This window comes from Biomphalaria glabrata, chromosome 6 (genome assembly GCF_947242115.1).
Source record: "Biomphalaria glabrata chromosome 6, xgBioGlab47.1, whole genome shotgun sequence".
Taxonomy (NCBI): Eukaryota; Metazoa; Mollusca; class Gastropoda; family Planorbidae; genus Biomphalaria; species Biomphalaria glabrata.
The window spans coordinates 21,649,231-21,677,213 of NC_074716.1; the positions used below are offsets into that span (position 1 = coordinate 21,649,231).

Sequence of the window (27,983 nt, forward strand, 5' to 3'; positions counted from 1 at the left end):
TGCATAAGAGTAACCGTGAAGTTTAATTTGTGATCCCCATGTATCACGTGGTCTCTTCTATATTTTTTTTTTCAGGATTATAGTAAAGACGCTATTTCTAGAGAAGAGAATTTTGGCTTAATTATTTCTAAAATAAAAATTAGCCCCTATTACTAAAGGTAAGATATAAACTCGATTTGTACTATTTTAGGTAAGCTAACTTTTTATATTATATATTATCAAAATCATTATTCTTGCAATTTTAAACAACATGCGTTTCCAAGCACTATTGCCGGTTTTTACGCCATTTTGAATCATGTTGTTTCAACCGGTTTTCCCAGTAGAGACAGATCTTGTCTACATAGATTAGCTTTTGAATAAACTGATGCCGTATATGTCGTAAACAATTCCTTTTCTTTAAGATCTAGATAGAATCTGTCAATCTTAAATACTTGTTCTAGATCTCGCAATTAGTATAGATTATATTATACTACTGTAACTTGCGTTTATCGAACAAGTTAAAGTTAAGCTCAGTCGCCGACATTTTTTATGTTTGAATTTGTGTATCTCCGTAAAAATTAGACCTAGAGTAACTTACATCTATCGAACACCTTCGTTTTAAGGTACTTATCGAACACCCCATTGTATTTTTTAAAATTCTCCTTTATTTCGATGAGTATAAAGAAACTAGTCAATTCTTATTGTGCATCGTCCATTTCTTTATAGATCTATGGTAGATTCTTATAACTGAACACTGACTTTCGGGAACTAGGTCAATTTTTTATTTTATTTTTTTATTTGGTGAAGGTTTAACTTACAAAAAAACTGAAAGCAGATTCTTATTCTGCAACTAAAGGACTATAAAAATAGCTGTGTTCCTTTGTATTACCACCCATAGTCAAGATTTTATTTTAAAATAAATTAGGTCACTTCATGCTCCTATTTTGAACGCAGTTTTTGGGCTTTCTCCTTTAGTTGAACAGTGAGCACCGGTGTTGAACACCACTATGTAATTGCTAATAAATTATATCGGTGTTACTTAAAAATTATTTAGATTGTAGTAAAAGAAGTAGATTCAATTTTGCAATATGTATTTATAGTCTATTTCCTCATATACTCTCTCTCTTTATATATATATATTTATATCGTGTATAGTTTATTTATTTAAATACCTATATAATCTATGTGTAGAAACAGACAGAAATAAATTTATATATATAGATTATAGAGCTATAAATTAATTATTTTAATTTAATAAACATGATATTTTCTACTAGGCTACTTGTATTTTCTCTCTGTCTTTCTTTTAACTCCCATCCAAGGACCCTCTTCTTGTTTTCATAATTTGGATGTGCGTTTTGTGACACCTTTACATCCCCTCCCTCCCATGGATGCTTATAATTCTTTTCATGACTCTCTCCCCCTTCCCTCCACTGCCTGTTGGATAGTTTGTGACACTACTCGCTGAGTGTATACCTCTCCTTACCGCCAGCTTATCTTGCGTGATCACATGCAGTGGGCATGGTCTCTGGCTTCAAAATAGCAGCCCACACTTTTTCTTTCATTCATAAGTTATATATTCTAGATATCTCTATCTAGGTCATGTTTATTCATTGAAAAAATCTTAGATTTATTAATCTCAATAATATTTCTTAATACGATTTTGCTGTGTTCAAAAAGGAGAATGAGCTGAATTCATTATTATTTGTTTGGACACCCCCTTTTTTAATTTTATTTAACAGCTAACGGTATAAATGTGATTGGAATGTCTTTCTAAAGATGTTTGGAAGCTTATTTTGATATGCCCATCAGCCTACGATCAAACAGGCTCATGATATAGCCTTCATCCCTTATATGGGTATGAATTGCCGGGGGAGGTTAAAACAACAGCTTAACATACATGGTTACCGAGAATCTAAATAACTGCCATCTGCTTTGGAAAAACGGAACAAAATTACCAGAACTTATCTAAAATTGGACATGCGCAGTCCCGAATCGTCGATTTTAGCTCCAAACATAAAAACAAATGAATTACAAACAAAAAAAAGCGACCCGTTTAGAAAGGAGAATTCGATGGGGTGTTCAAACTATAAGAGCCTCCTCTAGATCTAGTTAAGTTATAATTAGTTTCATTTTCACCTGAGGATCATTTTTTTTACTTAGTAAGTGCATTGGTAATATTGGTATAAAAATTTCACATTTTTTGAACTCTTGGGAAGAGTGGAGTGAGTCTCGGGTTAAGCCAGTTAAGGGTATTTTTTAATGCTAATGATGCTTCAGCTCAAAAAAACTATATAATACGCTTCTAATTAGTAGGGATGTTACAATTTTTTTCAGAAATTTTTTTTTAAGAATCTTGTTATCTGATATGTTGTAGATTTGAAAGAGCCTTCTAAATTTATATGAATTATGTATGTATGATTCCTGGTTGAAAGAAAATAAATTTTCTATGTGTGCTTGTCCTTATCATAGCAACCAATGGGCACGATGTGAGGAGATTTGAATGTGTTGAATAAATATGCTTGCCATTTCTTATATATTAATCAACTAGTCCAAAAACATGTTTCAAATGAAAGTTTATTGTTATTTAAATATCTGAACACTAAGCTGCATATTATATACCGGTACTCATTAGATCTAAATCTACATCTATTTCAAAATGTGTAACTGCAGAAATAAATCAATGTCAGCCATTTTGACATCATTTCAGTCTATGTTTTTTTTAAACTGCTATAATAATTCAACCTATCAGAAAATTATTTGATGTCACATGACCAATCTGACCAATCACTATTATCTTGGCATGTAAACAAGATGGCTAAAATTACAATGGTTAATAATGGCCTCCAGCATTAGATTCAACAGCTAAATATTAAAAAATTAATAGCATCCAAAGTGCACAGTCTTATGTGAAAAGTAAAGCACTGAAATTTAGTCAGAAAAATGCTCTACAATACTGGAGAGTCAAAAGGCGTGGGAATGTTGAGCTTTTTAAACTATACACAAGGGAAATCGAACCTTTATTTAAGTCTAATAAAACGAAACCTTCTACTCCACGTGGGAAAGCGTAATTTCATTCCCGGAAGCCATTTTTATTGGTCAATCAAAAACTATAACTCTTTTACAGAGAAGTATTCAATTAATAGGTTAAAAAAGTGCACCTTTAAGGTATGTAAAAAAAATGTCAGAAAAAAGTCGAAACAGTTATTTGACTTAATAAAAGGGGCGTGTCACCGGATATTGTAACATCCCTATAATTAGGCTGAGAAATATTTACAACTATTCATTTGAAAGTGTCCTTTGTTACCTAAACATGAAAATTGAGGTTTAAAAAGGGGGTGTTCGATAATAGCAGTTTTTATATAAGCAATCTCAGCTTCGTAAGATATCGAACGCCATTTTAATGTTAAAAATAAACATCAAAGGGATATAACCCAAAGAAGACAAAATATTTAAATTATATATTTTTTGTTATTTTTTAAAATAATGTAATGCAAAGTACAGATATAAATTAATCATATGTTACAATTTGTATCAGTTATTTGTGGTTTACCGTAAATGCTATATTTTTTTAAGTAAATAGATTTACATCGATATATGCACTAATTGTACCCATTTTAAAAGCTTGATTTTATGACACATATATTATTGCTAGATGCTAATAGTATCAATGCCAAACACCCGGGAGGAACACATTGGAATGTATTCAGTTGTTGTTTCTTTTTCAGATGCCCCATTCTATTAACTTCTGAATTTGCCCCATTCTATTAACTTCTGAATTATGTGTTATAAACCAATACCTAGCGCATGTGCTTGATGTGAAGAGATATTAATAAAACGAAAGGGCAAAGGGGGAGGTATAGAATGCAGATATGGTATTTTGAAATAAAAATGTCTTGGGCAGGTAAAAAAAAAAGGTCGGGGGGTGGGGGAGAGAAACAGTCAAGACACTGTATCCAGAGATCATCAATAATTGATCGACCATTAGAATGTGACGTCAGCCTCAAATACATAGAGTCAGTTGTGCTTCTCGATCTAGACGTGTGGCGCCGGGTCTATAAAATTATATATATATATATATATATATATATATATATATATATATATATATATATATATATATATATATATTTGCCATAAAGTATGATAAAGCTCATAATGCGCTACAAAGACACTCCTTTGAAACATCACAAATACACAAAATAATAACAATAACGCATTTAACCACTCTCTTATTCTGCCTACACCCCCTTACCCGCGCTTCCACTCTCCAACATTCACACTTTTTCAGTGCAAAGTAACAACGTAAATTTCAAGACTCAATCCAAACGCAGCCACCAGACTAACACACAACAAAAAAAAAAAAGGTCAGTGATAGCGTAACACACAGGTGTAAACCAGGCCATCAACACAGCCCAGACATGCCTACAGTCCCGCATTATGCGGAACCGTCCCGCAAAAGCATCAAAAAAGCTCACATGTTCCGCCGTTCCGCATTCACGATTTTTTGTTCCGCCAAGTCTGAATTCCGACACACAAAAAAAAAAAAATCGCCGATTTTTCATTATTTATTAATAATGCGAAATTAAAATACTGAATGCAAAATAAAATATATATAGGTCTGTGTTTATTGTTTACATTTCATCTTCTCCCGGACCCGGTGTCACGGTGTCCTAAATTTACGAAGATAAGGTTGAGCTAGATCTAGACATAGATCTAGTACTCTAGGTCTAGATACTAGATCTATTCTGAGAATCTAGTAATTGCTAATTATGCTAATAAGCCAAATGTTTCATTCAAATCCCTTTCTTTTCCCGACAATGGCTATACTACTTAGTCTACTTACTACTAGTCTAGACTAGACCTAGATCTAGACTAGACCTAGATCTAGACTAGACCTAGATCTAGACTCTAGACCTAGACTATCTCTAGACTCTAGACTATTGGCAATTGGAATTGCATTTGCCGTATTGCCACTATTGGAGTCTATAATTAGTATAATCAGAGTATTGTCACTATTCTAACAGTAACTAACACTAACTCAACTGGTTTCTTAGGTTTCTAAGTCCTAAGTAATCTAGAAAAGGATTTTTTTTTTAAAATACGTTATTAAAGTAATAAAAGACCTAGATCTAGACCTAAATGTAATTAATTTTATTAGACACAGTACACAGTAAGGCTAAGGCCTAAATAAGCTAAATAAGGCTACAGTTAGATCTACTATTCTACTTATTAGTATTATTACATCTTATAGTCTAAATTAATTATTAGTTTAGTTTCTAGATCTAAAAGTAAAAGTAGGACCAGCACTTCTGCTAAATCTCTAGAGATCTGTCTAGAAATAGACTTAGAAGTAATAGAAGCTAAGAAGGTGATAGATTAGATTCTAGTTTATTATGTAATAAATTTACTATTTTTTTTATTTAGATCTAGTTCTCAATAAGTTGAATAAGTCTATAGATTAGTATAGATCTAGACTGACTATACATTAATATTTAGATCTAGATCTATAATCTATAATATTATTTTTATAATCTGTGTTCTTAGACTTATTAGGACTTATGTAGGTCTAGACTAGGTAAGTCACTAGTAGACTCTTAAATTATTTTAGTTAGATCTAGAACTAGAGACAACATCTAGAGTTATTAGAGTGATTAGAGTAGAGCCCTAGAAAAGGATAGATAATCAAGTAGATGTAGATCTAGAATAATCTAGATCTAGTCAGTAGATTTATATCTAGTAGTAACAAATAAAAATAGATATAGTAACATTTGAGTCTAGGTCATTAGAATACATTTTAGTTAGAATTCATCATTTAGGAGTTAGAACTATTGATTTCAAACAAAGGACATAATTATGAATTAAAGGTTTTCTTACTTTTAATTATAATATTTACATCTAATTTATAAGAAGCATGCTATTGTTGTTTTTTAAGTAATATAATTGAAGTTTTATTTATATTGCGTACAGTATTGCTAACAAACGCGTTTATGTTCCACATTGGGGCCCAAAATTCCACATTTTCAACCTGAGTGTTCCACATTCTGGGTCTTGGGGGTAGGCATGTCTGACAGCCCCAGAACATTGTTCAAGTTGTAGTAAGAACAATGTTGAGGGGAAAGGGGGAGGAGCCATCAGTCGAGTACCTACAGTCAAGCCGCTAATTAGGTCACAAACACTAGTAGGCCTATATATAGATATGTTGTTTGTGTGTGTGTGACAAATACTAAGCGTGCTCTAAAATACGTTGTTGTTTTTTTTGTCAACCAGGTGGTTTAGGGAGGGCGGATTTATCTACATCTATAGGTAACACAGCTTGCAAGCTACCATAGCTTTTCAGCAAACCCAACCCCCCCCTCCCCCCCCCCCCCCCCCAGATCGAAAAATATCTAGCACTGACTTTTGGGCTGTTACATACACTGAGCGTGCTAGATCGGCGGCTAGTTACGTAGGGCAGCGTACCGTATGTTTTGTTTTTAGGTCAACCAAGTAAACTGTTGTGTCCTGCAATGACTTGGGGAGGGCGGGATTATCTATTGGCTACCAAAGCTTATTAGGCTCTCCCTCAAATAAATAATATCTGGATTTAATTTATTAATGGCCTTATGTCTCAAAATAGCTTAGACCTAAATAAGTACTACGGTAATGCGTTACTGGGCTTAGCACCGTCAGTTTCTAAGCAGAGCTGATCAGTGATAGATTCCTTTGATGTGGACCATTTGAAAATGACTAAAAATCTGTCTTTCTTGACATGGCGTTAAAAGAAAATGATATAAATAAAAAAAGTATAGATTATAACACTTTTGAAACACCATACTTTTCACAAAATTTTAGGATTATAACACTTTTAAAACACCATACTTCTCGTGTGTTCGATAAGTTCTTAATATGTTTGATAAGATAAGATAAAGGTAAAAAAGTGTTCGATAATTTAAGCTTTTGAAATCATCAACCTGACCCATTTTAACATCAAATATAAGTTTAACTATGAGTAGTAATAGAATAAAACATGTCTACTTTTTAAGAAAAATGGATGAGGAGTTCACAGATACAGTTTTTTTCTAGGTCTAATTTTTACGGAGATACACAAATTCAAACATAAAAAATGTCGGTGAATGAGCTTAACTTGTTTGATAAACGTAAGTTACTGTAGATCTAGATATAGATCTAAAAAAAAACTGATTGTATCTATGAATTCCTCATCCATTTTTCTTAAAAAGTAGACATGTTTTATTCTATTACTTATTAGTATTACTACTCAAAGATTATAGATGATTAGATCTAGAGTCTAGAGTAAAGGATGGTTGTCGGACACCCGGGTTTCGCCTCGCATATCGACCACCTCGATGTATTATTATTAAATCTTTATTTGAATGTTTACTACCCAACTTCTGCATAAATATTGCGCATGGACTATTTTGTCACACTTCCGACACTTACAGCTCCCTTTTATAGGGGGTGGCCAACAAGTTTTACCTTTTCTGAATAAGAAAACATATCGTCATATGACGCTAGTCATCATAGGGAAATAATTTGACACAGTAAATATGGGGAAATAAACAAATTGTTATTGTTTTTGTTTTAAGCATTTACAAGAATAATTTTGTTGTTTGTTAAAATAATATAGTACAAAATGTAGGGAGGTGAAATAAATTGATCTTTGAAAAAACAATTTTTCGTTAGTACATCATTAAAATACTTATAAAGGACTTTCCAATGGTGTTTTAAATTATGACTATGTCTAATAATTAGAAAGTTATGATTTTTTTGTGTCGTTTTGGCCTAACATTGTTGACATGGAACAAGTAAGATGAGTCATCATGAAAGCGTCTCTCTCGCTAAGCCAGCGAGACACCCCCCCCCCCCCGGCTCAAAAAGTTAAAAAGTTGGAATTGAGTTTTGTAGAGGATAAATCTACTTATTAAATAAGAAATTTAATAGTAGATTTAGTATTCATAGTGAATTTCTAGCTCACAAATCTGATTTCATTTATATTTATGAACTTTACTTGTTTAAAATGTAAATATTGATGAAATAAACAAATTATCGGGTCTAGATCTACAAGAATTGTCAGAGAGGCGGGGACAAAATGGCGGCGTTCTGATGGCAGAAAATAACAAAATATTTAAAAAGTGGGATCAAAATCGTCTGAAACAATTATTTTTCAAATGCGCTCTATAATTCATGCGACGACGATTAATACATAAAATCTATTTGAATATATCCAGAATATTAGGCCTTACATGTCCTCCAGTGGTTTTACATTGATGAAGAAATTTTCTTATCAAAATTCAGTAAATTCTGAAAATCCCATAGCCCCCAATGGTAAACCGTATTTTCAAGTTTTTGAGCGATGCGACGGAGATATCGTGATAAAACTTGGTAGAATTATAGCCAGGCATGATATCTACCGTGGAAAAAAAAATGAATCATTGATCATTTTCCTGGACCCTGTATTGCTATAAACAAAAAATGATTATTTTTTATAATAAATGTAAAAATGACAAATAACTTTAAAAAAAAAAACGTAATTAAGCTTTATATAGGCCATTGTCTAAAGTAATCGATAACACAAGTTTAAAACTTCTAACATTTCATTTAAAAGTGTACTAAATTTGCAAGTGTGGTTTATGTGAAAAAAAGTCAAAAACGCAATCTCAAGTTTATCGGTCATTTTTTACTTTCACACTTCCGCGTTTTTTCGCCTAGCTGCAAAATGTATATTTAAGTCATGTATGTGTTCTTGTGTGTGTTTGTTACATGAAGTTACGTTTCACAAAAAAAAATCGTAACATATTTATAAAAAAAAAAGTTATGTGGTGTATGCAAAACGTATAACCATTTATTTTAAACCATTAAATATGCAACAAATATGTACAAATGTTATAGCACTTAAGTGCACAACTGTATACAATAATAAATTGGCATCAATGGGCAGCTGAAAAAAAAAGTCACAATAGCAATATCATTGTAGACCTCGAGCCTACAATTATTGATCGACCAGGTGCGCTAAATGGCCATTGTGTGAAACATCAAAATCAAAAGAGAGTATACTACATGAAGCCTCCTGCCCCCCCCCCTCCTTTTCCCTTTTTTCCATGTCTCTTAAGCATACCATTACATGCTCTAAAAAAAAAAAGGGGGTGAGAGAGCAGGAGACTAGCAATTATCTGACTGGTACAAAAAAGGCTAAGGTGAGACAGGCACGCATTGAGCTAGTGGAGCTGTGCTACGGGGGGGGGGGGGGGAGTGCCCCGTAGGCAGACTAGAGAGAATATTCCTCCTCTTCTCCCCCGCAACAGAGGCGATTTTTTCCCCTAGCGCGACCAGCTAGGCTAGGCCCAAAGTAGTGGCCACGGTGTGACGTCAGTTACAAGCTGAGAATGAAAGCGTGGAGCGTGTGAAAAGTGATAATATAGGTACTTCGATAAACTGACCAGATCCATTTTTTTTTCTCCCAAAAAATGGCTGAAAAGTGTGTCAGCACATTTTACCCTTTTTTTAAGGGTGGTCATTTCCATCAAAGTTTTAGCACATTGTATTTTATTTGAGGACTAATTGTGATTACTTTTTGTAAACATAAGATATCAGAGATAATTTTTATTTGCTTTTGAAGCTAATCTGTTACATTTTTCTTAACAAAAGTTTATGTGAAAGTTGACATTTTTAAAACTTTTTTCCTATAAAAGTTATGACAATGCTGTTTGCTACAATAATTTATCATATTATGAAATGTGTATATTTCAAATTTCATTAGATTCTCTTGGCGCACTTTAAAGATATTTGATATTAAAATTAACAAAGACAAAAAAGGGTAAAATTTTATTTTTGAAATAAAATAAAAGTGTTTATAGTTACAACAATCTCGCTAATTCTATTGAATTTAGCATGTTAATATATATCTGTGTGCTAAGTTTGAACTTTGTAGCTTGGCGCACTCTTTAGATATTAATTTTCAAAGTTGATGGTTAAAATCTATTTTTAGTAACAACCAACACTGTGATTTACTGGAAATGGTCAATTTCTATCTATCACGTCCTATTTTTAGAAGCACACATAGGAATTTTTCATTTAGATTAACTTTTATAATGTTTAAATGCTAGATTATGGAGAGGGAATGTGTCTTTATTTTAATGACTTTGTAATGTGCAAATTGTAAAGTAAAAATAAATATTTTAAAATAATAATATATTAAATATTAATTTTTTTTTTTTCATATTTTTAGCTTTGAACTATTAATTATTTATTTATTTCCGTGTGTTGTTTTTTTCTATTAGTATACATGTAAATTAATAGTTAATAAATGAGTACATTATATTTTTAAAATGATGAGCTATTACTGCAAAAAAAATTAAGTAAAAAATCTTTTAATAACTTGTAAATAAATCGCAAGGTTTCTTTTTTATTTTATTAACCGATGCAAGAAATTTTTCATAAATTTACAATCTAATTTTTAAAGAATTTAAATTCAGGCATTTTAAAATGATTAATTGCCAGTGCTCTACAAAAAGGTTTAAACTGTTTTTATGAAATTTATTAAACTTATAGTGATTAAATTTTAGCAAATATTTCTCTGCGCAGTGCTATTTTCATTTATAATTTATAAAAATTATCTATCTGATGCATATAAATAGCTATTTAAATACAGTAGAATTATAATTAAACAAAATAAAACACACTACAGATCTCTGTTTTGTTTTATTTGTGATATTTGGGCTCATATGATGACAAAATCACATATATTTTTATTTTTTGTCGAAGGCTTTTTTTTATATATTAATTCACTTTTTTTCAAAGATTTTATTGCTTGGTCTTATTTTTAAAATTTGTTTTAATAGAATACATGTTAATGAAAAAGAGTGAAGTTTCAACCCCATATCTTTAAGACTTTTTTTAATACAGTTAATTAAAGTTCAAGTGTCAATTGTTTGGGTCAAAGATTTTTTTTTGCTTTACAAAGGCTATAGAAGGCTCATTTTTGGCCACTCAAAATTTAATAACTTCCCTCACAGCAATATAAAATTGGTATCATTGGAAAGCATTTCTCAAGCTCTATCTAACCAAATAGGTTCCATTGCATTGTGATCATTTTGAAATTTTTATCGAAGTACCTATGTGTGACGACACGAAACTTGCATGCAAAATTTCATTTGAGTTTTTCCCAGCAAACCGTGAGAAACTTTTCTTTTTAACTTAAAACAATTATTTTCTTGTCCACCCACAACTAAATTCTTTTAGAATTTATCTCCACTCGCACTGTTTCTCTCAGGACGAATTTCGACGTAAAACATTAACTAGCCTCTCTAGGGCTAACTTTTAATTTTGGTCGCTGCACCAGCGCTACACGCTGTGGCCTAATAACTTTTCACACCTAGGAACATTCTTCTCTTCCAATCACTCACCAATTAGCAATCCATGATGAGCACTTATTTTAGATATTAACACCTTCATTTCATTTCTTAATTATAATTTTATTTGATCATTTATCTTTTGTAAACTTTCATTTATTAAATTATATTTATTTATAAACTTATAATATTGTTCTGTTCTTACTGTTAGTTGCGGTGTGCCTGTACAAAATCTTAAATGTGGGCGGGATAAATTATTAAAATCTCCCCTAGACTTAAATAAGCAAGCCACAAATTAACTAATTAATCATCTCGTCACACTATGATAATATGGCTTGTGTCGTTGCGCTAATGTACAAAATAATAAAATTAAGGATGAAATGTCTTAATAATATGTTTAATATATAGAAGACATCTATTTCCTTTGAAGTGGCCGATAAATCTCCAAACCGGCCCACAACTTTTACAGAGACAAAAATCATGACGAAAACTTTTACGCATCAGAAAACCCAACCTACCCCTCTTCACATCAGATCTAATTTTAACTATGCGTAGTGATACATTACAAAATAGCTATTTTTATAGACAAGGATGACGAATTCATTGACACCATCAGTTTATTCATAGGTTAGACCATTACAGAGTTATGAATTTTGAAACATAAAAATGGCAGGAGAATGGTTTAGCTACTATCGAACACCCCCTTTTTAAACCTCAATTTTCATGTTTAGGTAGCAAAGAACACTTTAAAAAAAATAGTTGCAAATATTTCTCAGCCTAATTAGAAGCATATTATATAGGTTTTGTTGAGCTGAAGCATCATTGGCATTAAAAAATACCCTTAACCCGAGACTCACTTCACTCTTCCCAAGAAGTCAAAAAAAGTGAAATTTTTATACCAATATTACCAATGCACTTTGAATATAAGTAAAAAAAATTATCCTTGGGTGAAAATGAAACTAAATATAATAGACTAGTTTCGTCATCATCGAAATAAAGGAGAATTTAAAAAAATACTATGGGGTGTTCGATAAGTACCTTAAAACGATGGTGTTTGATAGATGTAAGTTACTCTAATTAATAATTATAGACTCTAGATCAGTGGTTCCCAAACTTTTTTGTCTCGTAGACCCCCTGCCATGTTTTCTGGTTTTCGGTAGACCCCCTGCTCAACTTGCAAATTTTTGCAAATTCATCATTTTTTTAAACAAATTTCTAACTGTATGAGTTGAAGAGTGAAAAAAAAAAAATGGCGGCGTTGTGATGGCAGAAAATAACAAAATTTAAAAAGTGGGATCATAATCGTCTGAAACAATTTTTTTTCAAATGCACTTTTAGACTAATGGGCGTATTTTTAGTACACAAAAACAATTTGAATATATGCAGAATATTAGGCCTTACATGGCCTGAAGTATTTTTTTTTTTAAACTTACGAAATTTCTTTATCAAACTTTATCAAAAACTGGAAAATCCCATAGCCAACAATGCTAACTGTATTTTCAACTTTTCATATAATGGGCATAGGATATCGCAATAAAACTTTGTAGAATTATAGCCAGGCATGATTTCTAGCATAGGAAAAAAAATTGTGTGATCATTGTCTTGGACTGTGTATTGGTAAAAACAAAAAAGGGGTATTTTTGATTATAAATTTAAAAATGATAAATAACTTAATTAAGCTTTTTAAGGCCATTGTCTAAAGTAATCGATAACACAAGTTTAAAACTTCCAGGTTTTTTCACCTAGCTAAATTATGTATGTATGATTCCTGATTGAAAGAAAATACATTTTCTATGTGTGCTTGTCCTTATTATAGCAACCAATGGGCACGATGTGAGGAGATTTGAATGTGTTGAATAAATATGCTTGCCATTTCTCATATATTAATCAACTAGTACATAAACATGTTTCAAAGGAAAGTTTATTGTTATTAAAATATCTGAACACTAAGCTGCATGTTATATACTCATTAGATCTAAATCTACATCTATTTCAAAATGTGTAACTGCAGAAATAAATCAATGTCAGCTATTTTGTCATCATTTTAGTCTGTTTTTTTTTACTGCTATAATAATTCAACCTATCAGAAAATTATTTGATGTCACATGACCAATCTGACCAATCACTATTATCTTGGCATGATTGCTAAAATTACAATGGTTAACAATGGCCTCCAGCATTGGATTCAACTGCTAAATATTAAAAATTATTAGCATCCAAAGTGCACAGAATTATGTGAAAAGTAAAGCAGTGAAATTTAGTCAGAAAAATGCTATACAATACTGGAGAGCTCATCATGCGTGGGTATGTTGAGCTTTTTAAACTACACACTGGGAAATCAAACCTTTATTTAAGTCTAATAAAAAATAACCTTCTACTCCACGAGGGAAAGCGTAATTTCATTCCTGGAAGCCATTTTTATTGGTCAATCAAAAACTATAACTCTTTTACAGAGAAGTATTCATTTAATAGGTTAAAAAAGTGTGCTTTTAAGGTGTCTAAAAAATGTCAGAAAAAAAGTAAACATTTTTTTGACTTAATAAAAGGGGGGTTTCACCGGATATTGTAACATCACTAGTCAAAGTAGTGTAAACCGCAACATGAACCACACAGTTTTTCTTTCCCCTGACCATTGGACAGCACATCTTGAAACACTAACCAAACAAAGCACAAAAAATCCTTTTCTTATAAGTGTTATTATTTTAAATTCATGTCATTTTCTGTTAAATCTTGATATAAACCAAATTGGGATCAGGAAAGGGCTGACTATTTACCCTGCTATTAAGGAGTTATAGATTAGAGGTCTTTGATATGTTGCCACTAGTCATATGCTCTATATTAGGATATCTCTTTCGGATCCTTTGTTGATGGTCATCTGCATACCTGGCTGGCTGATCGATTTTTCCATTCATAATAGACCCAGATCTATTAATCTGTCTGGTGATAGTTTAAAAAAAAAAAAGAAGGTAATAGAAATAATCTTAACAATTACCCCCCCCCCCCCCCTTACACACACACACACCACCACCAAAGAAAAAGTCTGAGCATGCTACACTAGACGGCTAGTGATTGATCAATTAGTTGCAGGTGCTATGAGCGTGCTGGTGGACAAGAGAGAAGATGGGTCACAATTATTGGTCAACTATGTGTAAAAAAAAATAAATAAAAGCCTGCTATAAACTGCCAACAAATATTGACTAGTGTGTGACATCAGTTACACGCACACTGAGCGTGAAGAGTAGCACTTTAAAAAAATGCTGGTCATATCCATTCCAATTTTATTACGTCACATGAAATCAATCAATCCATACCTAAGTCACATACATCCGTCCTTCAAGCCCACACCATCCATCTAGCACATATCCATCCATCCAGGTCACTATGTCTTGTCAATCAAATCCTCCCGTGCCGTTTGGCACGTTGGGTGGCAAGATGTCACTGGCAATGTCTGAAGCATCTTCCCACCTGGTGTCTGCTGCTCTGAGGTCTTTAATGAAAGTGTGGCGCCAAGTTATACGAGAAAGTTCCTGTTTGTGCTTTCCTCGTATTGGTCTCCATGTCATGGCAACTCTTGGTATGCGTAATTCATTTTGTCGGAGAACATGTTTGCAAACCTCATGTGACGCTCTTCACAACCTCACTAAGTGATTGACCTGCAGTTTGGCATAGGATTTCCATGATTGAGACCTAATCTCTATATGACTCCTAAAATCTATCTTAGCCATTTTTGTTGAGCCACATTTAGTCTTTTCTTAATTTTGGCATGTATGACTTCCATGTCTCTCATGCATATATTGTTGTTGGGATGATGGAAGTTTAATAGCTTTGATTGTCCAAACAGGTCACATCCTTTGGAAAATGCTCTCTACCTTTCCTATTCGGCATGCTACATCATGGTAGGCAGACCCATCGTTTATGATGCTGCCTAAGTATGTGAACTTGTCCAACTCTGCAATCTCTGACTTACTAAGTCTGACGGGGGCACCCTTCACCTTATATCAAACTCGCACAATTTTAGTCTTATCCAAGTTAATGTTTTTTATCTAGGCTCTCCGACGTTTCTTGTACAGGGTATACATTTATTTTTAGACCCAAGTAGTGCAACATCGTTGGCGAAGTCCAAGTCTGTCATTCCATTCTGTTCATGCCTTGAATACCCGTTTAAAGTGGCATTGTATAGTTATCTATTGCTTGTTTCAAACTTACTTTAAAGCAGCGACTTCTAAAGAGGACTAATTAAGCTTAAACCACCACCTCAGTCAAGTACAATTTCTTTACCTTGGTTGAGATACTAAACAAAATAATTAATTTCCAAAAGTTAATTAACTAATTGGTTAATTATTTTTTTTTTTTAATTTGTGTTTTCAGGTAAAATAAATAATTTTGCAAAAGTTCAGCTTATCTTAGTGTTAGGAGAAATGTGTACAAATTTTTTATCATACAGATTGACAGTTCGAGTTGATTTATAAGCTTAGTAAAAAATACTGCTTATCTTATTTATGGTAAACAGTTACACAGACTAAAAACTCTTGGTGGAATAATAAATGAATATGCATCCTCTGGTTGGGACCCCCTCAACTTAAGAAAATATTAAGAAACTAGAACAGCCACAGACTAGAGTAGTGAGATTCATAAAAACAAATATTCATATTTGATTAGAGTAAAACCTTTAGTAAATAATAAAATTTAAGAGACCCTTCAGGATTGAAAAGATTTAAAAGTAAAGTAGCAATTATACATAAAACATTGAACAAATACAAAAACAGATACTCAGAAAGATGCACATTTCTTGCTCCATATGGACAAATTTGTACAAATACTCCTTGTTGAGATGCCCAAAAAAAGGTTTAAGATATTGCACCAAACGGTGCAATAGATGAGGACTGGTCAGTAAGCCTTTCTCATATCCCCACCATGTGCAAGTACACTGGCTAGAGCATAACTGTGGTAACCTACTGGAGGCTTTGTTAGCTCTCTTATTTAGCCTTTCCGCTTCCCTGGGTGGACATTTACACAGGCGCGACGGGAGGTGGTATCATTCGTACAAATACTACTTCCTTAGTGCTATTAGAGCACGGAATGGGTTGCCTGAATAGACTTGGGAAAACCAATGATTTGGCAGAGTTTGTCATTGATTAATAATGCATACCTAGATTGACCTTGGGAAAACTATGACATCTGTGTTTTTTATAAGACAAGAAATCCACTTGGGGTTATACCAGATAAACATTTTTTTTTTATTTGTAATTTGCATTTTTTAAAAAATTCAAATTCTAATTGGTTTTGATCTTAATATATATATTTGTTTTATTTTTTTATTATGGTGAAGTCTAGCTAAAATCAAAACAACTTAGAAAAGGAAAAAATGGCAGAGAAAATTTGTAATTGCTTTTAAAAATTGACAGCCATCTTAAATATTTGATTCATTTGCTTTAGTACTTGAAATATTTTCAAATCATTCTATTTCTTACAGTAGTCTCAAAATAATTATTTTTTAACAGATGAGTCAAAACGGAGATGATATTGACATGAAAGAAGAAACTCTTACACAAGAGGAGGAGGCAGAAGCACAAGCACTCCTTGATAATGGAATCAATAAAACAGTTGCTAAAGAACTACTAAATATTTACAAGACAGGCACGCTTCTTTATTTTTTTTAGCTTTTAATTCTCTTACTGAGCTTACTTAATAGCATGTATATGCTTTACTTTTTTTTTTTTTTTTTTTTAAAGGGAAACTTTCACAATCAGATCTTGATGAAAGAGCTATGGATGCTCTTAAAGAATTTTCCACAGAGGATGCTATTAAAGTATTGCGTCAGTTTTGTGAGAGTAACCTTGAACATGTAGGAAACAAAAGTGCTTTTCTTTGTGGACAAATGAAAACATACAGACATAAATTAAGAGCAGGAAATATGCCTCCACTTGTAAAAGGGCCAGACGAGGCAAAGTTAAAGGTACAATATTACTAAAACTTATTGATTTATAATTATTGTATTTATTGAAGACTTTTTTTAGTCATATTAGTTAAACATCAATTTTAATTTTTCAGGAAATTCTAGATCGCACTGGCTATTCTTTGGATGTCACCACAGGCCAAAGAAAATATGGCGGTCCTCCACCTGGAGGTGATCCCACACCCCCAGGCACTGGCCATGAGGTAATATTTAAAACCGTGTTCAATAATGCTATGTAGTAATATGTTAACTTAAAAAGTTCTGTTATGTATGGATGCAAAATAGTCAGCATGCTGGCAAATTAACTAGACCTATAACCCAATTAAAAAAGAACACATCTAGACTAGATCTAGTAAACACAATCCAAGCTTTCTCCTTGTTAAATTATATCTAGATATAACTTTGTTACAACAGAAATTTAATATTTTATTTTGCTTGATTATAAATATATATAGATTCAACTTGAAAATAGATGTATGTAGAAACAGATAATTTAAACAGGGTTCCCGCGGCCTATTGATTTTTCAGGAGCTCCTGGAAATCTCCTGAAATTGCAAAATATATGAAAAAGTCCTGGAAATCTCCTGAAAAGTCATAAGAATCTCCTGAAAAATAGACAAAATTGTCTTTTTGGATGTCCTTCAATATGAAAATCGCCGATCCTATGGGCGATAAAGAAAAAAAAACGGCATTGTCGGCATTCATTTAATAAAAATATCTAGATCTTAAGTACCGGTATTCTAAGTCTCGATCTCAAAAGTAATTTTTTAAAAACAAATCTAGATCTACATAGATTTGATAGATCTATTTTATCTAGATCTAAATCTAGAAAGACTTCATATTAAAATTAAGACTAGACCGTAAATCTAGATTAGATCTATCATGATCATCTACTAGATAAGATTTATAGATCTAGGGATTCTAGCCTGGGCCATGCCTGGCCTAAACTAGTACTGTAGTAGTAGTAGACATAGATCTAGTACGTAGTAGATGATCATGATGATGATATAGAATTCTAGATCTACTAGAAATGACTAGATATAGATCTATTACTATACGTATTGTTATAAACCTGGTGGTGGCACAAATGGGGGTAGTGGTGTGTGTGTAGTCAGCCGACTCAAATCGCCCCAGGCCAGCGCTAGACGAGCGGTCAACCGTGACGAGTTACGACTGTCAGCCGAGACGAGTGTCAACACGGCGGTTCGGGAAGGATCGACGGCGTGAACAGAGCTCAGGAGCATCACGAGAGTTGTAGTCATCTGACCACCTAGAAACGTCAAGCGGCGTTCTGTCCGGTTCGAGAAGGCCAGTAGGGACCCTATATAAGAGCGGAGGTGTTGCAGTCAAGACGGTTCACGGCAGGGGTTGAGAGCCCGGTTCACTACAGTCCGGTCGACTACAGCACAGTTCAGCGGTGTGGTTCTGTACGGAGCATTACGACTGTTCAGTGCGGAGTACTATCAAGTACAGTTGAGACGAACGGCGTCTTGATCTTGGTCTGTGATCGAGTCCGACACAACGAGCCCAAGTGTGTGAAGTCAGTCCTGAAGTGTTGAACCCAGTGCAAGCCCAGAACGAGACGGAGAGTCCAGTGCAAGAGTTGATATGGCGGTACAGTGCTATCGGAGAGATATTTGTACAGTGTACGTGTTGCCAATTGTACAGTATTGGCTGTTATTTATTCAACTATTAAAGTGTTACGTTACTTTGGAGCTCTGAGTTGTCAAGTCCTTTAAGTTGGTGGTGTATGGTGCAGTTTGCAGAGAGCCTGGATAGTGAGATTCGTAACAGTATATTATAATATTATGTAGATCTATTCTATATCTAGTCTACTAGATCTACTATGATCAGTACGATCTAGATTGATTCTACTATTCTAGATTAATCTAGATCTAGTCAATCTAGATCTAGAGCTAGTTATCTTCTAGATCTAGTAGTAGTACTAGTTACTAGTAGATCTCTAGTCAGATGCAGAGATAGATATATCTAGTCAATCTAGATAGAGACAATTATAGTGATATAGTTACAGACAGTATATAATAGTTATAGCTACTGAATATGGGGCCTACTATTCTACTTTTACTTTACTTTTTAGGGTGGAGGCCTTAGACTTAGAGTATATATGATTAATGGTATAGATTATATTTCTAGAATTCTAGATATAATAGAGATCTACTTAGATTCTGGAATCTTAGTTTTAGTTTTATAAATCTAGATTGTGAAGTAGATGGGGCTTAGAGTATATTGTAATATGCCAATATGGTCTATATAGTATTTAAGCTGCTATATAAAATTAAACTGTTCATGGTTTTACTATCAAATTCACTTCTAGCTTTATGATTCAGAGCTAGATTTTATAGATTTAAAGACACCTATTGTTAATTTTAAAAATTAATTAATTCCTAATGTTGACTAATACAAGCAATATATATAGAGAGTAGTGCAAATAGGCTTATTGGTTTACAAGTACTTTTTTACTCTTTAATCAGTTACTTTTGAATTTGCTAATTTGAAAAGGAAAAAAAATAATTGTATACATGTATATGGTAATTCTTATATTTATTACTAAATATAGATATAGTTCGCGTTTTTCCGCTCCTGAAATCGAATATTTTCTCCTGGAAAACTCCTGGAAATCTCCTGAAATCCTAATCTCAGAATGGTGGGGGAACCCTGTTTAAACAAGATGTAACCTACTAAAAATACCTCTTCTGTGTCTTGCTCATACTCACTTTCACACTAGTATTTATTAATTTGAACTATGACAGACTACCTCATGATTTTATCAGAATCTATTCAGTCTACATAACCAAATCATCCTCTCACCTTTACTCATGGTTTTATTGAAAACATGCACATACACACTACATAATTCTGAGAGTTCTGACTTTCAAATTCTGCTTTTAATGGATAATTTAAATGCATGATAGTTACAGGTAAGTATGCTATGACATTCTTAGTAGTCTCTTTATATCCATATGGACCAATTGGTCTACAAAGGAAATCTTGCTTTTAATTGGCCCTTTTTGGAAAATTCTATTTTTAATGAAATATCAGCATAGGTACAAATTATATACCTTGGAATGAGAGAGAGAGATAATGCTGCTCCTTAAAAGCGAATAGACAAAAATACAAAATTTTCTCTCACCAGTGTTTGATATACAATTCAGTTATGGGAATTTTCCAAAAGTTTTCATAATTCCGAAAATTTCATCTGATCCACTTATCTACCAATAAAATCAAAATTTCTCCCCAATTTTTTTTTTGAGTAAAAAAGAGATATTTTTCCGTTTTCGGAAAATGCGAACTAAGACGATTTGTTTTGAACATGCATTAATCCAATATATGTCTATTGATACAGTTAAAGTTCTATGTTCTATATTTTTAAAAATTTCGTTTTATTTAGATCTAGACCCTAGTTCTAAAGTCTAGATCTAGAGAGATTTGAATCAGTCTAGATAAATCTAGATTCTTTAATCTGAATACTTTTGATCTAGTTCTAGATCTAGACTTCAATGGCAGTTTGCCATTTTGGACAGATTTGAGCGTATCATAATCATTTTGCCCGGAGGCGCTTTTTTCTCTGTTACGATGGCCCCTAAAATTTTCTAATTTGAACCCTGGCTTCCGACGTTCATGAGTTTTCTGATGGAAATAAGATTAGATTTAGACATCTATATCTATTATACGGTCCAGATCTAGTAACTAGGCATACCGGCCTTCTAGAATCTGGACCTAGACTAGATCTATTATCTAGGCCTACTTAGCATGACTATAGATTAGTGAGTATAGTATGATAGAGTAGTTGGATCTAGAATCTAGATCCAAATTAGTAGATTTAAGTCAAGAATTTAAGATCTAGATATAGTTCTAGTAAGACTAATAAATGTCTGAATGCAAGTCTAGATCTAGATATCTAATATACATTCTTGATCAACAAGATCATCTACTGAGAGATTTTGAGTAGATAGAGATTTAGTAGGTCTAGATTTTATTAACAATGAATGATGCCATTTAATGGTCACAAATCTTTTAGAAGCAAAACAAAATTTACGGATTAACCACTATAGTCAAGAGCTAGAATTTAAATCTAGATTACTTTTTTTTTAGTAATAGACTTTAACTTGGAAATGTAGATCTAAATCTAGATCTAAACTAATAAATAATTATTAATAATGCTTTAAAAGCCATGTATGTTTGTGCCATAGTCCAAGAGGTCCTCTTCTTGTTAACAACTTGTATTTGCATGAAAAAAAATACCATAAGGAACCCTCAATATGCAGTTTTAGTGCTAAACATTCTCTTTCTCTAAGCATAGCTCCTCATCTGGTTGTTCTTGCTTATCTTGCTTAAGAACTCAGCAGAGATTCAACAGCTTTCTCTCAGTTGGTTTTCAAAAAAAAAAATTGTCAAAATTCTCCTAAAATTTTGTCCACTCTCCTAAAATGTTCACCCAGTATTTAAAAAAAATAAATATTTTGCTTATTTCTTGCTAAAATGTTTGGGGGGGGGGGGGGGGGGGGGGGAACGTAACTAGGCATTCTGATTGCATGACGTTACGGGCTGGCTGAGCTAATGAGCTGACCAGTGACGCGTCTACGCTGCCTTTTATCCACTTGTGAAGCGCGACCTCGTGATTGAAGATGGCCTTGGCTCAAGCGAGCATTTCACCTGGCATCATTTTTGTGAAGGCAAAAGGCAGCATAGAAATGGTTGTTTCCTTTCATTGTTACGACTGAAGACACGCTAGATCTAGTGTGTAGTGACTATTGTCTATAATGATGCCTAATGTGTAGGCAGTAGGCTACACCCCTCCAGGTCCTCCCTAACATAGAATCTTGTTGTAACAGTAATAGTGAATTTTGTGGAAAGTCCGTAAATCATCTAGCTAAAAATAGTATCTAGATTTAGATCTAAGTTAGATCTAGTAATTAGATACTTAGCACCTAACCTGAAAACTCCGTGAATTTTAGCCAATTTAATGATCTCGATACATCATGAAAAGTCCTAAAATTTTAGTGACTTAGATCTAGAGTCTAGATTTACTGTAGATTTAGTGAAGATAATTTGCTTGCAGCCGTGAAAAGTCTGCGAATTTTAGTGACTTAGAATTATAGACCCTGAGTCTAGATATGATAGATTCAGTGAAAATAATTTACATTCGTGAATTCTATATATATAACCCTGAATAATTGACAATTTTGTGTGTAGCAAAGGGGGAAAGGTAATAGAGGCCTGCTAATTATTTTTTTTAATAACATTTTTTATTTAGATTTTTTGTGGGAAAATCCCAAAAGATGTGTTTGAGGATGAACTTATCCCATTATTTGAAAAATGTGGACAAATTTGGGACATGCGACTTATGATGGATCCATTGACAGGCCTTAACAGAGGCTATGGCTTTATAACATTTTGTGAGAAAGAAGCTGCACAAGAAGCTGTAAATCAGGCATGTATTAGCACATTATCACTCCTTATATATTTTGTCTTGAGATAATTTGCTTTCCTGAAGAATATTATATAATGCTAGCTTAATATGTTTTATCAGCTTCATAACTACGAGATAAGACCTGGAAAACAATTAAAGGTCAATATCTCCATTGCAAACGTGAGACTTTTTGTTGGAAACATACCTAAAAACAAATCAAGGGAAGAAATAAAAGAAGAGTTTGGCAAAAGAACAGGTATTATATAACGTTCAACTTTTTTTTCTTTAAAATGGCTTTGTGCAAATTAATGTGTTAAAGATATTTAAATTGGATTAAATTATAAGTTAATTGTTAACCTAAAATTATTATTGATTTTTTTAGTGCATCTCACAAGCCCCTTTAACATGATTGTTCATTCAATCTTATACAAATCTCCAATTAAAACAAATCTGTCTTAAGAGTTAAAACTTGCGTGGTATCTAAGCTGTTTTAACCACTCGGCCAAACTTCTCACAAGATTATGCAATTAAAATGCTTGCTTCTCACAGTAACAGTTAAAATGAAAGCTTTTATCTATAATGATTTCAAGTAGTAGAATTTATCTTTTGGCTCTTTGATGCAATGCCTGCAACCTTCCCTCTCTTATACTTACTTAATCTTGGAAGTTCCCTTCACTTTCATGAGCTTAATAATTGATATCTTTTAAATTCTATGGTTACATTATATTTTCTTAGATGGTCTTGTTGATGTTATTGTTTATGGATCTGCTGATAATCCTAAGCAAAAAAATCGTGGCTTTGCTTTTCTTGAATATGAAACACACAAGCAGGCTTCAAATGCTAAGAGAAAGCTACAAGCAGGACATCCCAAATTTTGGCAGTGTGATGTTATTGTTGATTGGGCTGATCCAATGGAAGAACCTGATGATGAAACAATGTCTAAGGTATGAATGGATTTAGTATATTTACTGATTGCTACTACATATAGATACATGAAAAATCTTATAGCTACCATTACATTTCTTTTTTTGCATTACATAAAAGCAAAAACCTTAAAGTGGAATGTATTATGATACAAGATTTTGTAATTAAACTTTCATTACTGTCAATACCAATTCATACTAAAGTATTCACAGCAAAATTTTTTTTATACCATTTCAAAGTAATTAATAAACATTTCATTTAAATAAAAATTATTTCAATTAAACTTTTCTTTAAGATTTTAAGTAATGATTAAATTTTGGGTTAAAGTACTTCAGATTTCTGCCTCGAGATTATTTTAAATAGTAAAGACTTGGATTCAAACTTTTACCCTTGTTTCAGCAGTCAGAGGCAATTGCAATACAATTAATTTCATTTGCTTTAACATTTAATTTGTCAAGTCACAATTTTTCTTGCATCATTTTTACCAAAGACAGTACTGAATAACTGATTAATGTTAATAATAGTAATAATAAGTGTATTTATTATTTTCCCCAGGTCAAAGTGTTGTATGTACGTAATTTAACCTCTGATGTTAGTGAAGAGACTCTCAAAGAGAAGTTTGGTGAATATGGCAAAGTAGAAAGGGTGAAAAAAATCAAAGATTATGGCTTTATTCACTATGAAGAACGAGATGATGCTTTAAAAGCTATGGCTGCCCTAAATGGAGAAAAAATTGGTAGCCTAGAGGTTGATATTTCTCTTGCTAAGCCCCCATCTGAGAATAAGAAAAAAGAGCAACGCAAGCGTGATCAAGAACGGCGTATGATGAGAGCTCATTATTTTGGATTTGATGATTATTGGATTCCTCCAGTAAGAGGACATCCTTCAAACAGAGCTGGGTTAAGGCGTCAACCTTATGCTGGTAAGTTGACACATATTTTTAACAAAATGAAGTGTGGAGTGCTTGCTTTAACACTCTGTAACAACATTCCCTGCATTGATTTGACCCTACCATAGTCTGCAGATCAATTCTGGTATGTTTGGGCTTTTGTTTTTCTGTGTTTTTAAATGCCTTGATTGGTTTCCCTTTGCTAAACCTCAGAATTTCATTCTTTCAACGTTTTTACAAAGTGGTGCTTAAAAAGGCTCTATTTTTTAGAATGATTTCTATAGAGTAGGGTGAGATAATGAGTCATTTCATGTGTAATTAAATGTTATACTGGCATATAAAAGTTTTGTGAAAATATTAAATATAAATTTAAAAAAAAATTGTATTCATTTTGATTATATTTCCTAGAGCTAGAGCTGTTGACTTGTCCACCATCGACCAGTTTTCTTTTTCCTATGGTAGTAGTGACATAGATAATTAGCTCAAGATTTCTTTTAAACGAGTTATATATACACATTTTTATGACAATATAGATAAATATATAAAAAAAATTCTCTATGGTTCATATAATTATTACTAGATCTGGTCTAGATCTAGATCCTGGAGACTTTTCTTCAGTTGGTTAGTTTTCATTTTTTATTTCATAAAATTAATTTTTTTAGTAAATATTCTTGGATCAGCTCATGTAGTATCAAAATAAAAAACATATATACATGGCCAAGTAATTGAGCATTTGTAACTGTCTAAGGTAAATTTAACATTTATTTATGAGTATCACATTACTTATTCCTTATTTTTAAGATATTGAAATGTTTTAAATTTTGTTCATTGTATATATTTATATTGGATTCAATGGATATATATATATATATCTCAAAACACTAGGCATAGCCAGTGTTTTTTAGAAACTTCCTTTAATTATCTCTTTTCAGAACCTTACTATGATGACTATTATGGATATGAAGAGTTTGACTACTATGGCTACCCACCTCTTCCTCCAATGCGTGGTCGTGCCCGTGGAGGCTTGCCCCCTGTAAGTACTTATATGAGAGCTTACCAAGCAAGACTCAGAAAATTTTTAATTGATAAGGGGGTGAGCTACAGTCATGTTAAACCTAAAATATTTCTTAGTACCAGTATATTAGCCCAGCAATGAGAGTGGAATTCTTTTTTTTTTTTTTTTAAAGTATAGGTTATCATTAGTAAGGCTATTCTTGTTCTCTACATAAATATATATGTACATATATTTTAACTTTAAAAAAAAAAAACAGCCCTTATTACATTTTTTAATATTGCTTTGCAAGAATAATAGAAAAAAATGCTTTAAAATATTTGAGATACAGATAAAATTGTAACATTTTTATGTTCCACAAGGACTTGTATTGTTATATATTTCTTCCATTTTTTTTCTCTATTCCAATTGTTTTGTCTGACACTTTTGGACAATCAAAGTAAATTTTGTGTTTGTCAAAAAAAAAAGCACATTTTTGTGCCATCTTGACACTTTCCAATCTTAGAAATGTAATTTTTTTTGTATTTTACACAATTATAAGTCCTTGACCAATGTCAATGTCTTGGGAGCCATTGAAATAAAAAAAAATATTTCCCTTCTGATCGTATATTAGAAAAAGAAAACTATAGTGATAACCAACATTGGGTACTTTCAAGATATTTTGTATTTTCACAAAAATAAAAAAAATAGCTGCTGCTCCTGCCTTTAAGAAAAATATTTAACTTAAAATTATTTGAAGAAAAAAAAAGTTATGAAGCATAAAGACATTTTGATGAGTCTTGCTTGGCTTTTTAGGAGGCATACAGTTTTCACTCAAACTGTTTCCCTCCTTAAGAGGGAGATTACATTGTAAATGTATACTGTATTTTTTAATTTTCTAATACGCTGACTTGAGTAATAATATTCAAATATGATAAATAATTCTTTTCAAAAATAATAATGTATGCATTTGCAATGACAAAAAAAAACTCCCTCTTTTTTTTCAATATTTCTTTTACAAAGCTAATAATTAGGGCAAAAAATGTCTCAAAAATTTATTTCTTTTTCGTCTTATGGTAGCCGCCTATCAGAGGTCGTGGTGGGGGCCAAACTGGCCACGCAACAGGAGGACAGGCAACACGAGGGGCGGCCGCTAAAGGCCGAAATGCTGGACCTGCCCGGGGGGCCTCGCGCGGGGGACGCGGGGCTAGCAACGGAAACAGCCCTTCGGCAGGCTCATCACCAGTTGCGGCCAGGGGAGGAAAACGAAAAGCAGGTACAGACTTCCAGACTGGGAGCTCGAAGCGACGGAATACGGACAGTTGGGGCAGCCAACCAATAGCGCAACAACCGCTAAAGCAAGATATGAAGCAGGACATGTATGGGACCATGAGCTATGATGGAAATGATGATGCATGGTATGAAGATTCATATGGGCAGAATTGGGGTTGAAACAACTTAGTGATAAAGAAAAACTTGTGATAAATCTTTAATCCTGCCCAATATTGTAAAATTAACTTGTAACCAAAAGATGGCTAAATATTGGGCTGAAATTGTAGCCTGGTAAAAAAAAAAATGACCCATGTCTAGCGGTCTAGAGAAAAAAAGGGGGGTCACTGGCTTAAGTCTTTGGCCCAGTTTTTTTTTAAAACAAAAAGGCTTCGAAATTTTTGCTGGGCATCAGTAGTTGTTTAAATAAATGTATATTCATCTTCTCCTGGCCTAAATATTGTATATATATATTTTTGATCTTATAAGCATATCCCCCCAAAGAATTTTCTTTTTCGGCAAAGTCTGAATTAAAAACTTATTCGGTCTCCTATATATAATCTCATCATAACCTCAGGCTTAATAAGCACCAGGCATGAATGGATAATGCCTTGATACCGCACCGTGTGGTGTCAGGCACAAGGGTTCCGTTCTACGGCAGCTTATGCAACAGATCAGGACCAATATTTGGATCCTGCTATGCATGCCACATTTGCATACCGTTTAGACCTTAGCAGTGAATAACAAGCACTAGTTCAGCTAGATGCTCTGTTGTTTAGGCAGAGTGTCTTTTCATTAGCATTCATTTGAATAGGAAACATTTTTTTAGAACATTTTGTAGCTTTTGTTCAGCCTTAAGAATTGTTTTAATCCAGAATGCCGAAAAAACTAATTTTAAAACTGTACAAGTATTTTAACTATTTGATTGTTTTGGTGTTTGTAATGAAATTGGTGTAAATTGTCATGTAGTGAAATGACAAGTTTTATTTTAAATTTGCTTTAAATTGAATGGCAAACACTTTCAAAGGTTAGTGGAATTTCAAAGAAAACAGGCAACACAAATTGTTTTATGATTCCTTCAGCTACCATCAATGAAATGGTAGGTTTTGTTTAGCATTCCACTAACCAACATTTTCATTAAGTCATTAAATTTTTTTTTATGTCACATGTTCATGCATTAAAGTGCATTTTATGTA

At 32.8% G+C, this 27,983-nt stretch overlaps 1 protein-coding gene across 2 annotated transcripts; it reads left to right on the plus strand.

Moving 5' to 3' along the window:
- Nucleotides 1-27,983, plus strand: LOC106067379 (heterogeneous nuclear ribonucleoprotein R-like). Of its 2 annotated transcripts, none has more exons than XM_013226550.2 (10): nucleotides 1-158; nucleotides 16,829-16,964; nucleotides 17,060-17,283; nucleotides 17,379-17,486; nucleotides 22,559-22,735; nucleotides 22,835-22,970; nucleotides 23,450-23,658; nucleotides 24,194-24,560; nucleotides 25,460-25,560; nucleotides 26,599-27,983. In XM_013226550.2, exons 2-10 carry the CDS (start codon nucleotides 16,829-16,831, stop codon nucleotides 26,968-26,970), a joined length of 1,830 nt encoding a protein of 609 aa, XP_013082004.1. In that variant the 5' UTR covers nucleotides 1-158; the 3' UTR covers nucleotides 26,971-27,983. The 2 variants fall into 2 exon arrangements, with proteins under 2 accessions (XP_013082004.1, XP_013082006.1); XM_013226552.2 differs by having other exon boundaries at nucleotides 25,460-25,564; nucleotides 26,599-26,784.

What these genes read in the sequence shown, in the direction of transcription:
- LOC106067379 (XM_013226550.2), top strand. Translation starts at nt 16,829, where the DNA reads ATGAGTCAAAACGGAGATGATATTGACATGAAAGAAGAAACTCTTACA. An exon ending in AGAGTTTGGCAAAAGAACAG is followed by an intron (nt 22,971 to 23,449) that starts GTATTATATAAC and finishes ATATTTTCTTAG; the next exon opens with ATGGTCTTGTTGATGTTATT. An exon ending in CCCGTGGAGGCTTGCCCCCT is followed by an intron (nt 25,561 to 26,598) that starts GTAAGTACTTAT and finishes GTCTTATGGTAG; the next exon opens with CCGCCTATCAGAGGTCGTGG.